This window comes from Peromyscus californicus, unplaced genomic scaffold, assembly GCF_007827085.1.
Source record: "Peromyscus californicus insignis strain IS unplaced genomic scaffold, ASM782708v3 Scaffold_11__1_contigs__length_118956290, whole genome shotgun sequence".
Classification (NCBI taxonomy): Eukaryota; Metazoa; Chordata; class Mammalia; order Rodentia; family Cricetidae; genus Peromyscus; species Peromyscus californicus.
This window is the reverse complement of record NW_026294402.1, coordinates 66,400,840-66,414,279: the sequence shown is the minus strand read 5'-3', so window position 1 is coordinate 66,414,279 and position 13,440 is coordinate 66,400,840. Positions and strand designations below refer to the sequence as shown.

The 13,440-nt window shown below is 46.1% G+C and overlaps 1 protein-coding gene across 1 annotated transcript in view; it reads left to right on the top strand.

Annotated features, from left to right (window-relative positions):
* Myzap (myocardial zonula adherens protein) overlaps positions 1-13,042 on the top strand; it is a 92,771-nt gene extending 79,729 nt beyond the window's left edge. Inside the window, exons 12-13 of the mRNA XM_052713759.1 lie at positions 1,985-2,085; positions 12,180-13,042. Of these exons, the coding sequence (XP_052569719.1) occupies positions 1,985-2,085; positions 12,180-12,276 (198 nt within the window). The 3' untranslated portion in view covers positions 12,277-13,042. The remainder of the gene's footprint in view (positions 1-1,984; positions 2,086-12,179) is intronic.
* The last annotated feature ends 398 nt before the right edge of the window (positions 13,043-13,440 follow it).

Here is a 13,440-nt window from a genome sequence, read left to right as displayed (position 1 = left end):
TCTTTTACTGATTTTATCCAATTTTCATGAGTATTAATTTTTAATTTCTGTACCACCAAGGGTATTTGACATTATACTCGGAATCCCTGTGAAATTAAACAAAACATTTGGAGTCATTTATTCACCCTTCCCTGCATACCAGTCCAGGGAAATGTGCTAACTCCATCTCTTCTGCCCCCTGTTGGTATAGCCTCATTCTGGCATTCCACTAAGCCTTCAGGATTAGTCTTTACACTGGAGAGGAACAGGCCATGGGGGCTGCAGTTGCCAGCAAGAAAGACTTCTTTGGCTTTTCTCTTTCCTTATAAATAGCAGAAGAATGTGCCCCGCCCCCAGGAAGCCAGAACCTGTCTCCCCTTCTACAGATTGGGTGACAGAGTGGGACCTATTCTGTCACAGCTCATTAGTTGCTGGGGCATCGTGAGCACACTCTCTTTCTTTATACCAGAACCTGTCTCCCATTCTACAGATTGGGTGACAGAGTGGGACCTATTCTGTCACAGCTCATTAGTTGCTGGGGCATCGTGAGCACACTCTCTTTCTTTATACCACGTCCATGTATCCGAACCGCATGCAGAACAAGGCTTATACAACAGCTCCTTGGCATTGCTCATTCGGAGGGGAGCTACTGAGGGGCAGCCCACATCACTTCAGACTGATGTCGGCTTCTGAGTCCCTGGGACTTTTTTCTAACCCTCCCTTTAAAAAAAAAGTTTATTTATTGTTATGTGTATGAGTGATTGGTACATTTATTCAGTACATTTTATCTTGTATGTGTTACATATCAAGTTTTTAAAGACTCCAGCCAAGAAAATAGATAGGGCCTTTATGGTTTTACAATTGAGTCTGTCATTACCAAAGGAAAAAAAAGGTTAAAGAAATACTTGTTAAACATCAGTTAAGGAGTTGGAGATCTGTCTCCGCAGTTAAGGACACTCGCTGCTCTTGCGAGGGACTCAGATTCGGTTCCTAGCACCTGTGTCTGACAGGTCACAACTGCCTGGAACTTCAGCTCCAGGGGATCTGACACCCCTTGGAGGCCAGAAGAGGGTGCTAGGTCCCCTGGATCTGGAGTGAAGCTGAGCCAGCCCCATCCTCACCTTTCGTACCCCCTTGCCCTTCATTTTCCCCATGGGGCACATTTCCAATCCCTGGGCATCTAATCATAAGCTTATGCAGTGTTTGGCTCCAGCTTAAAAAAAAAGAAAAAGCCATGAAAAGTATACAGAATGCTAATTTTAATCCCAAGGAGCTCATTCTAGTTTATATGTTTGAGATTCTGAATTTTTCCACACCTATGAAATACTAATTATCCAGTTATAGAGGCTTTTCCCACTAAATTAAATTAATAGACTTACTCATTTTACAGCTTAGTAAGGGAGTGTTAAAAAGTTGAGTTGCACTGTATTTATAATGCCAAAAATGCGATAAATATCTAACTGCCCATTGTATGAGACTAGTTAAGTAAATACTGTACATCCATACAATGGGATACTGTGATTCAGTTGACGGAGTTTGTTGACACAGAAAGAAAGCTAGTAAATTTGGGGAGATATCTACAACACATTGATGTGTGTGTATGCGCGTGTGTGCGTGCGTGTACGTGCACGTGTGTGTGTGTCTTCACAAACATGCAATAGAGTTTATGTGGAGGTCAGAAGACAGCTTGTAGGAGTCAGCTCTCTTCTACCGTGCAGGTCCTGGGGTTCGAATCCCGGTCACCGGCCTTGGCAGTCCTCCCCTTTACCCAGTGAGTCATTGCACCGTCCTGACAACAGATGTGCTGATTGAACAACAGCGGGATGATGCGATGGACCAGCGTGTGTTATTTTCATTCATGCACAACTGGATGTGCATGTGTGCACACACACAGAGAGCTTTGCATAATAGAATCGGTGTAGTTCTGCAGCACCCGTTCTGAAAGGCACGTGGATGTCAGTGCTGCAGGCTCGATGTACTAAGACTGCCTTCCTCTTGTTTCTAGAACAATGAACTACAAAGCAGGTTGGACTACTTGACAGAAACCCAGCCCAAGACTGAAGTGGAGACCAGAGAAATCGGAGTGAGCTGCGACCTTCTACCCAGGTAGTTGGGGATTTCCTGGTTTTTTTCCTGACAAAAATCCTTCTCGACTTAAGAAGACGATTGTCCTGGGCTGTGATGAACAGCATCGAATTCTTCCTCTGGAAAGTATAGCTCTGGAGCTAAGTGTGACTTCTGAGAAGGCAGAGGGACTGTGTGGGGTGGAGGAGACAGGAAGGAGAGACTGAGGAAGCTATGATCTCAGCTACTGCATGCCTTTGCTCACTCTCTCATTCATTCATTCATTCATTCATTCAGCAAACTGTAGCAGGCAGATAGGTTGCAGAGAGAAATGAGATTGGTTCCTGCCCTGGAGTAGTGTATGGAGGTAGGGACAGGATATAGGAAGACATTAATTACCATGTTCGAGGGGTGTGCTGGCTACCTTCAGAGGGAGTGTCCAAATGAGGAACAAAATTCATCCATCCTTTAGTACCATAGCTGATCTTTTCAGATGTCTGGTTTGAATCTGGTTCATCATAATGATCTTAGACTGTGTGCTGGCTAGTTTTACTTCAGTTTGATACAATCTGGAGTCATCTGAGAGGAGGGAGCCTCAGTTGAGAAAATGCCTCCAGATGATGTGGCCTAGGCAAGCCTGTAAGTCATTTTCTTAATTAGTGATTGATGGGGGAAGGCCCAGCCTATTGTGGGTGGGGCTACCTCTGGGCTGGTGGCCCTGGGTTCTATAAGAAAGCAGGCTGAGCAAGCCAGTAAGCAGCACTCCTCTGTGGCTTCTGCACTAGCTCCTGCCTCCATGTTCTGCCCTGTTTGAGTTCCTGTCCTGACTTCTTTTAATGATGAACAGTGATGTGGAAGGATAAGCCAAATAAACCCTTTCCTCCCCAAGTGGCTTTGGTCAATGTGTTTCACCACAGCAATGATAACACTAACTAAGACAGACCATACTCTACTTTTGACCATCCGGCTTTGTTACTAGGCTAGAGGGCTGACTTGTTCCTTGTTCAGCTGCTCCCCACAGCAAGGTCTGTGTCCTGCTGAGTCACAGTTGAGCCTGTGATTTAGTGTCCTGCCTCTGACTGACACAAATTTGCCTTGGCTGGGTGCTCAGTTGTGCTCAGCCAGGAGGATGTGACTGTGTGTATAACATGGTTATTAATGCCCTGTGGCTTGTGATGTAGGTCATCAAAGTCGTGAAGTGGCAAGTCCTGGTATCATGAGAGCAAGAAAGGACTTGTGTATAGGCAGGTGCTATGCTGTGCTATGCTGTGCTAGAAAAGAGTGATCCAGAAAATATGTCAGATCCTGGGACCTTTGATAGTAACATCTGGTGGGAAAGAGTGACCAGCCCATTGCCCATCTGGGATGTGGAATACCCAGGTCTGGTCCTGTTGACCACCCGTAGCCTGGCATCTAGGAGTTCTTTCTTTGCTGAGGCCTTGGCCTCTGAGTCTGTGAAGTCAGTGAGCGACTTTACCAACTCTCCAGCATCACTAATGTGGTACAGCGAGACCTCATTTCCCTACTTTTAAATCTGTGACTGATGGGTTCTTGTTGGCTAAATCCAGCCATTTGCCATTGTCGAAGAACTTACTAGCAGGCACTGTTGAACTTTCTTTGCCAATTTCCTGATTTCCAGGTAAACGAGGCAGTTTTCCATTCTAACATAATTAACAGAAAATGCTTTTTAAAAAAAGATAAAGAGTACATAAAGTAGACCCAGCATCTCATCAACATATGACACAATTTACTCGATGAAAATATAACCAAAAGAATGAATGATTGTGTTTGGGGACCCTTTTTGAAATATGAGTAATTTGGCCATTTCCCTCTTTCTCAGGCTTTTCAGAGACCAAGTGTCTCAGATCACCCTAGTTCCCCACATCATAAATCTTGTTTGGCCAAGACGGGCACAAAACCATGTCTGAAACCAATAAATTGTTTGTTTTCTGATTCCCACATTTTGGCTTAAAACAAGCTTTTCAATTTGTACACCCAAGGATGGCCGGAGGCAAACTTTTATGGCTGCGTTATGAAACCACAAAACAGTTTTCATAATGGAAGTGCTGACAGACCCTTAACTTATGGCCACAGCGAACCTGGAAGGCATGTCAGAATCGAAAGGCAGCTTTTCCATAAATGTAACATTTGGGTTTCCCTCAGGATCCATTGCTGAGGTTTAACTGCTTAGGTCAGTCAGCAGAGGAAATGAAAACTGCATAAACCACATTTCCGAAAGGGCAGAATAATATTTCACCCGCTTCCTCTCAAATATTTACGAAGTGCCTACTATGTGGAAAGCACCCCCAGGTCATGGAGGTGAGGAGACGAGAGCTTCTGAGCTCTCCCGAGGCAGGGTTCCCACTTGGCTTCTTAGAAAGGCTTTGCCCTGTTGCTGGGGCTTCTGAGGAGACCTTGCGGTGGTGGGGGAGGAGGATTGTTGAGGTGCCAGCTAGGGAACACCCTCCCTCTCCACAATCTTCTCAGCACCCACTGACCCAACCCAGCACTTAGTTCTGAATGTTGGGTTCTAAGTAAGACTGTCTTAAATAGAGGTCTGTGGGCGAAGACAGAGCAGACGCCCACAGTCTAGATGAATCCTACATTTCCAAGGAAACACATCGGAAGTCCAGAGAACAAAAGCAACTCACTGGAAGCCGCACAGCCAGGAAGACCAGGCTTCTGAGGCTGGGTACAGCCACTTATAACCGGAAATGACTCAGGAAGTTGAAGGTTTCTGGGCTGGTGAGATGGCTCACTGGGTAAAGGTGCTTGCCACCAAACCCAAGGACCTGAGTTTGACCCCTGAGCCCCACGTGGTCGAAGGAGCCTCTGACCTCTGACCCCTTGGCACCTCCATGCCCATACACATGTAGACACACACAGAGAAGGAAAGGGCAGAAAGTAGGTTGCTAACCATGCTACGTGTGTTCTGACAAAAGTCTTTTTCTTACTTGTACCTCAAACTTACGTCTAAAAAGTAAAATGTTCTGGGACATTTTCCAGAATTTTTCTATACTTCAAATTTTTACTTGTTTATATATTGATTTCTTCGAGACAGGTGATGATGTAGCCCATGCTGGTCTAGAGCTCACTACGTAGCTGAGGAAGACCTTCAACTCCTCATTCCCCTGTCTCTACCTCCCAAGGGTGGGGACTGCAGTCGTGTGCCACCACACCTGGCTCAGAGTGTTTTTTTACCCAGCCTCCTTGTCTTAGTTAGAGCTTCGTTTGCTCTGAAGAGACACCATGACCACAGACACTCTTAGAAAGGAAAACATTTAATTGGGTGGCCTACAGTTCAGAGGTTCAGTCCGTTATCATCATGGTGGGACATGGCAGCGTGGAGGCAGACACGGTGCTGGAGAAGGAGCTGAGAGTGCTACCTCTTTGATGGGCAGGCAACAGGAAGTGAACTGAGACACTGGGCGTATTTGGGACATAGGAGACCTCAAAGCCCACCTCCCCAGTGACACACTTCTTCCAACCAGGCCACACCCATTCCGATAAAGCTCCTAATATTGACACTCCCTATGAGCTTATGGGGGCCAGTGACATTCAAACCTCCACAATGTATTTTTTATGAGAAGTAGTGAATTTAGCATTACACAGAAGTGTTTTATACACTCTCCCGCCACACAGAGCTCAGCAGTGTAGCCGGGTTGAACAGTTAGGGCACCTGGCTGCCCTGCCCTGCCCTGCCAGCCGCTAGCCGACCTCAGCCTTGGGCAGGTTGCTGAATCTTTCTGAAACTTGGACATATTTATCCTCAAAATGGAAAAGAGGATGATAGTTTTGAATTTCAGCGTGTTGCTGTGAGGATTAGGTGAAAATATGTGTAAAGCAGGTAGCTTAACTTAAAAAAAAAAAAGCCGGGAAGGGGCTGGAGAGATGGCTCAGCAGTTAGGAACACTTACTGCTCTTGCAGAGGACTGGAGTTTGGTTCCTCACACCCATATTGGGTGATTCATAACCACATCTAACTCCGGCAACAAGGGCTCCAGCACCCTCATCTGGCCTCTGCAAGTACTGTACCCATGTGTACAAATGACACATACACACAGACACACACACACACACACAAACACACACACACACACACACACACACACACACACACACACACAAATAATGGTTTAAATAGCCAAACTTCTGATTTTTTAGATGTAAAACATCGTGTCCTGTATAAATGAATTTGGGTTTGCTAAGGCGATTTTGTTAACTTAATTTTACAGGTAGTTATCATTGGTTGGGAGCCTAGTCAAGAATACAGTGCTTCAGTGCTCATGGGACCCCTCAGTTAAACCCTCCGTGACTTCAGATCCCCCAGACGTTGTTTCAAAGAGTGAAGGAGTGATAAGAGCTATGTGAGCTGAGACACAAGACTGATCCTTGTGTGTTCCAGGCACTGTAGGTGCTCCCTGTGGGGAGCGGGAGTCCTCCAGCTCACCGGCACACTCTCTTCCCACACCTGCAGGTGTCAGGCTAGAGGATAACTCACAACTAGGACTCTTGTGGAATTGTGTCATGCTGAAAAACAAAATTGCATCGACCCTTCTTTAGTCATAATGGCACTAACCCCCTCTTCTAGAGCACCCCTTCCCGCTGCCCTCTTTCCTGCCAGCATTGTGAATGCCTATGAATAGGGATCCAGTGTTCCTCCAGGGTATTAGTCACCTGATTGCTACTGTAGTAAAATACCTGAGGCAAATTAGAAAGAGAAATGTGTATTTTGTTGACTCAGTTTACTCCAAAATCTTTTGGTGAGGGCACTGCAAGGTAGAGCAAAAATTGTTTACACCATGATCCAGGAAACAAATAAAATAACCGAGACTTAGGGTCCCACAACCCTCTTGAAGGATAACACCTCCCCACATTACCAGAGACCTTCCTCTGAGGCCACACCATTTACGGGTTCTACCACCTTCTAGCGGTGCCCCAGTAGGGCCTGAGCTTTTGATTCCCGGACCTCTTTGGAAAGCAAGCATTCAGATGGTAGAATCTGGTATTTAGTTGATGCGTGATAAACATTTTTGGGGTGAATCAGCAAGGTCTACACAAGTGGGGATTTAGGCAGCTGACGGGTGTTGTGATGTGGTTTGTTCACTTTGGAGGGGGCTTAGAAGAGGCGCTGGCTGCTGCTTTGCTGCTCGCATTTGCCGTCAAGCATGCGAGCAGAAGGTTTTGTTCCTTTTCCTAGTCATGGTCTCCCCGAGACATGCTCACTCTCCTTAGAGTACCCTGTGATTCCGTCTTGGTTTCAGTCGTTTCTGCAAAATGGCCCCAGTCCATAGTGTTGCCTCCCCTCCCTGCGGCTGAGCCTGTCTTGAACACAAGCCCTCAGTCCTTACAGTCTCTGGCCTCTGGAGTCCTCCAGCCACAGTCTGTTCGGTCCTCTACGGACCATTTCCAGGCTGAGTGTGTCAGCCTTTTCTCCAACGTCAGTTCTTAGAAGTGCCTAAGATGCCTGCCTGTGTGTTAGACCTAGATCTGTGTCTCAGATCTGCCGCTTGCCTTTTGTGTGGCTTTGAGAAAATTCTGAATTCTTCGAGTGTCTGTTTCCTCACCCTGAAAAGGAAAATTTGACTGGGAAGACTGAGGCGGGAGGGCTGTAGGTCTTTTTCAAGGCAAAAACAAAAGAAAGGAAAGAGGGGAGATTTGGTGGTTGATCCTGTTTCGAGAATTTTCTCTGCTGGGGGTGAGGGTACTAGGTTACATCTAACCTCCCTTGTCATAAGATCCCAATGCCAATCCAAAGTTCTGTTCCACCAAAGTTTCCCCTGGGGAACCAGTGAGTTTATTGGGCTTACTTCCAGAGATGGGGGAGGGGTTACTGATAGGAGTATGGGTGACCCCAAGCAGCAATACTACAAAGTCATCACCCAGCATGTGTGCTGGCTTCCCCCTAGCCACGTAGATGGAGTCACCTTCTCCTAGTTCTTCCAAGCCTGTGTACTCCAGCCCCACCCAAGACCCTGAGGACACTATCCATTAGGGAGAAGTTGAATACAGCTGGTTAGGAAAAATGGTTGGATACTCGAAGGGCCTGTGATCCTCCTGCCCCCCCACCTCCTGTAAGGAAGGCCAATAGTCAACCAGCCCAGTTGTGATAATCATGTGCCAACTCGTGAAGATGGCGGCTGTTGGGCTGAGAAAATATTCCTGTACAGCACCCTGAAAGCTTGCTTCCAAGTGGACAGCTAACAAATGCAGGGCACCCAGCCCAAGCACTTGCAGGTTCATAATCTGTGGATATTTCTACCATTTTCCCGTGATCTACAGCAGAGCCATAGCTTAGCAGTGATTGCTTTGCTGGTGGGCTTGCTCGCTTACCTGCACTATCATTTCCCTTCCTGAGGGCCTCAGAAATTCCCTTCCTCCCTCTCTCCAGCTTACCTGACAGCCGTCTTCCTCCTGTCTCTAGTTTCCTGTCCTGCTGCTTCTCCTCCTGCTCCTCTCTGGGTTGCATTCATTTCTAGTGAGCAAGGATCTATCTCATCATGGAATGAAAACATGAGGAGGGACTCACTGTGAGTTCGAGAGTTTTTGCTTTCTAAGAATCCGTTCTGTTTGAAAAGGACGATACATACTGGTTAGTCACTGAGAATTATTTAAGGTCATCTGGCCTCTGAGTACAGAGAAAAATAAAAAGGAGCAGTGAGACTTTTTTTTTTCTTCTGCTCCTTAATAAATTGAAACGTGGTAGACTCAGTTGTGTTTTTTAATTAGATTTACTTTTAATTTTTTAGATGTAATTTATTTTATTTTATGTGTGTGACTGTTTTGCCTGCATGTATGTGTGCCACATGCATACTTGATACATGTAGAGGCCAGAAGAGGGCATCAGATCCCCTGGAACTGGAGTTACTAGTTGTAAGTCAACGTGTAGGTGCTGGGAACTGAGCCTGGGCCTTCTGTGAGAGCAGCAAGTGCTCCTAACTGCTGGGCCATCTCTCTAACCACCTCTTAGTAGGTGCAGTTTGGTGGCAGATATTCCCCATGGCCATTAGTGCCCTTCACATAATAAGTGCTTTCAAGGCTTGTATTTTCACATTTCTGTTATAGAGATCAAAATATAAAGTAGCCCTTTGCCAAAGCTTTATCTTTTGGTTCTGCTAGTGCTTCCTGCCTCCAGGGAAACTGTTCCTCTGTGGATTCATAAAAAGGTTAGCAGGATCCCAACTGTGTTCCAGAAAACAAGCAAATTTCAGTTCTGTGATTAAAATGACCTATGCTCTTGAAGTCCTATTGTTTCCTAGTGATCAGCTTAATAAAATGCCCCCACCTTTTACATTTTTGAAAGGTTGGGATATGAGTGCCTGTTTTTGAAACCCAGAATGTTCACCTTTATAAATATTTCTGCGTTTTATGAGCTTTTAGGATATTGTCACAGGAGACCATTTGTGTTGCATGGAATTTTCATAGGAGTTGGCACACGAGGCCATCTGGTTTCTGCCCCTGCTATTCATCTAATCTGCCTAGTGAGGTCACCTGAGAATTTTTGAGGTGCCACACCCCAGAGATTCCTGTCTCTGTGATTGCCCCCTCCTCAAACTCACTCTGGCTTCCATCCCCATGTCTGTGTGGACTGAAAGCTCCAGGCTTGGCCTTTGTGAACTACTGAGGTCACAAAGATGAGCGAGACATGGTTTTCACTCTCAGAGAAATCAGACCTAGCCATGGGCACAGATGCAAATTAGTGTGATAGGAGACCCTGCTGCTGTGTGTCAGAGCCTGGGCAAAAGTCATTTTTAGTGTGCCCCGGGGAATGGAATTCATGGAAAGGACACACTGGATCTCTGTTGTGCGATACTGTATCTGGGGAGATGTGAACGAATGTGAACGAATGTCTACTTACCCAGATAGGGAGCCTATGACACACCAGAGTGAGGGTATCATCAAAGTCCAACTTACTGAACCGACGAGTTTTATTGGGGTTTGTTACAGAAGCAGAAATGGTTTGAGGACAGCTCTATCACCCAAAGCCCACCTCAGTGTGGGTGACAGCCCCTGAAAGCTGGGAACCTGGAGCACACTGCACAGCCTGCAGGTAGCTCAACAGGTTGGAGAGTGTCCTTTCCAGGCAGCTCAGTCGGTCAGAGCCTTTTTCAGGTCCCCTCCTCCTCCTCCTCCTCTTCCTCCTCCTCCTCCTCCTCCTCCTCCTCCTCCTCCTTTTTTGTTTTTGTTTTATTTATTTATTTAATTTTATTTTTGAAACAGAATCTCTTTGTATAGCTCTGGCTGACCCAGAGCTTGCTATGTAGACTAGGCTGGCTTTGAACTCGCAGAGATTTGCTGAGATTAAAGGCAGGTACCACCACTCCTGGCTTTGGTCTCTAGTTCTCACAGGAGGCTCAACTGATCTGCAAGTGTCTCTCAGCAGTCTCTACTCTTTGCTTATGTATGCTAGGGGAAGGATTGGATCTGGTCAGTTTCAGGGACTTCCTGAAGCCTTGGAGTTGTTTGCTTCCTGAGATTAAGGAGCTACCCTGCAGAGTGGAATGTTTCACCTCTCCTTAGAACGTCCTGTTATTTCATCTCCTGCCTCACATCCTATGTCTTAATGAGATTCCCTCCAAGATGGAAGGTTTTCACTTTGAAGTAAACCACTGCACAGCTGCCTCCTAGGGGAGACATGCAATGTGTAAGATCTGACACCCCTGCCCCTCACCCTTCTGGATGCAGCCCGTACCACTTTGTGAGTAACTGGACATGGGAAGTTAGAGGTGAGGAAGTTAACTGTCACGCTTCCTGTGTGTTTGGTCATGGTGCTAGTGGGGTGAAGAATGTAACTGTGGTGGTACCTTCAAGCCTCAGTGGCTCACCTCCGTATCTCCATACCACAGTTCAAGGCAGGGTGAAATGAGCCTCACTCTACACAGTCATTCAGGGTTCTAGGATTCTTCCACCAGTGACATCCTTGGACCCACCCTCCCTGAAGGGGACTCCTGAACAGTGGGGGCTCCCTCCCAGGCCCTGGATTAGGCACAAACCACACCCAAACACCTGTTTTTTGGGGCTGCTTTCTGACTCAGGCAGAAAACAGTAGCAAATGACCTTGTAGGTGTAGTTTTTAAGAGGAGGAAAAGGGAGGTCTGTGTTAGAATGGTCTAGAATGCTGTGGTAAAGGAGATAGGGGACGAGGGAGAAGGGGAAGGGGACAGGGAAAGTGGGGAAGAGGTATTTGTCCCTGAGGGACAAAGGACTGCCTCTGGATAGAGAGGAGATAGATGTGGCACATAGGAAAAACATCGGTTTATAAAGGTAAAATGAGAAACTCCGTGTTAGGATGTGTTTAATTTTAATTGGGTGTGTTAATTAGGTGAACCAAAGTGGGCTTTTAATTGCTGGACTTTGGTGTCAGCCTCAGGAGGAGGAAGAGGAGGAGGAGGAGGAGGAGGAGGAGGAGGAGGAGGAGGAGGAGGAAGTGGCCAAGTAAGGGACTAGACCATGGTGCTAGCTTTAGGAATGTAATCTAAGGGTTTTTAGCAAGGCAGAGGGAATGGGGGAGAAGGGCAAGGCCACCAGAGCCACATGCTTGAGTGGGCCAGTGTCCCTTCTCTCCCCCCATAAAAGAGAAGAGAAGGTGAATATGTAAGATCATGCATGTGGATGTATCATTCAAACCTCATTTCTGCCCATCCAGGAAAATGGTCTACCTAGTTGCAAAGGAGGCTGGGAAATGTAGTTACATATTTGGTCACAAGGAACTAGAAGCTAAAAGGGCAGCAAATTTTCTTCTCATGCTGGAGGCCAAGAAGTGCAAGACCAATGCCCCAACAGATTCAGGGTCTGGTCAGACTGTGCTTTCTGGTGCACAGACAATGCCTTTCCTGGGTCCTCCCTTGAAGCTCTCGGAGACCTTTGGTAAGGACAATAATCCTATGCTTGAGGGCTCCACCCTCATGGCCTTTCCACCTGTTGACGCCATCCTTTTGAGGGTTAGGATATCGGCTCTGAATTTGCAGGGATACAATGTTCAGTCCATGGCAAATCCATTTTATAGCGTTTCTGTGAAATACTCAACTGCATTATTAATCACCACATTTTTATTTTTCAGTGCCGATTTCTTACTACCTGAAGCCTGTAGAGAGTTTTATCTCATTTTCCTCTCCTTCCTTTTTTTCATTTCTCAGCCCCACAGGCAGGACCCGTGAAATCACCCTGCCTTCCAGGAGTTACACCCCGTACACTAGAGTCCTGGAGTTAACCTCAAAGAAAACGCTGACCTAGGCACTCAGACACGTGCTTCTTGCAAATGCTGGAAGGCTCTGGAACTCCGTGACTTAAAAGTCTGGAGAGCATAAGGATTGCTCACAGTGTAAGCCAGAATGGGAATCTCAGGCAAGTGGAGGCAGAAAGAACAAGCAAGGTCATGGACATGAGGTCGTCTTTCAGACACACGCCCAACCCTGCTATACAGAATCATCGTTTGTTTTCCGTGTGGATGCTGAAGACCAGGTTTCACAGTCTGTTTTGTTTTACTCGATTTTGGTTTGGAGGGAAAGGGGCATTAATTAGAAACTTCATGTTTGTTACAGCATAAAGGTTTTGTTTACCCATAAAGTATTAGCAGCAGTATTCCTCCCATGGAGAAGCCTATGCACACATAGCATGGGCACCTGGAAAAACTTGAACCTAGAGAGAAGGAGTCCCAGCATGCAGTGCTCTCTCCTCTGGTTGGGAGGATGTGTGCCTGGTTGGAGGAGCCGTGTGTAAAGACTTGTGTGCCAGAGTAGCTGCATTCTGATTCACTGATTCCTTGTTTTAACGTGTGCCTTATGCCTTGATTGGACCACCTGAGCTCATTGTATTTATTCAAGCTGTGATTCTTGTCTTTCTCACTTTAACTTAAAAAGACTTTTGTATGTTGTGGCATTTAGTCATTTCATGTTTAAGGAACAATTGATATTTTTGTTAAACGGATGAGGAGTCTATTCACGCACGCTTTCTTTGATATTAAAGCCCACATCACATATATTTAATAAATGCCTTCTATTTTGTTCTAATGTTGCCTCTGTTCTGTTTCATCCATGACTTATGTAGAAGGGAATGGACACTCAGCAGACTAGGCTCTGGAATGGTGTCCAGGTCAGACACTAAAGGTCTTTCATCAGTTGACTCACAGGAGATGGTGAGGTATAAGATTGTATCTCGTCCCAAATCCTGAAATACATTTTGTTAGTACCCCTTCTGGAAAGAGTAAGAAATATTCATGATCACAAAAGAATTAGATCCTCCTTTTAAAAATAAACCCTCCAGGCCTGGAGAGATGGCTCAGCTGTTAAGAGCAACTGCTGTTCTTGCAGAGGACCTGGGTTCTGTTTCTAGCATCCAATCCCCTGAAACTGGAGTTGCACACAGTTATGCACACACATATACATATAAAAATAGAAA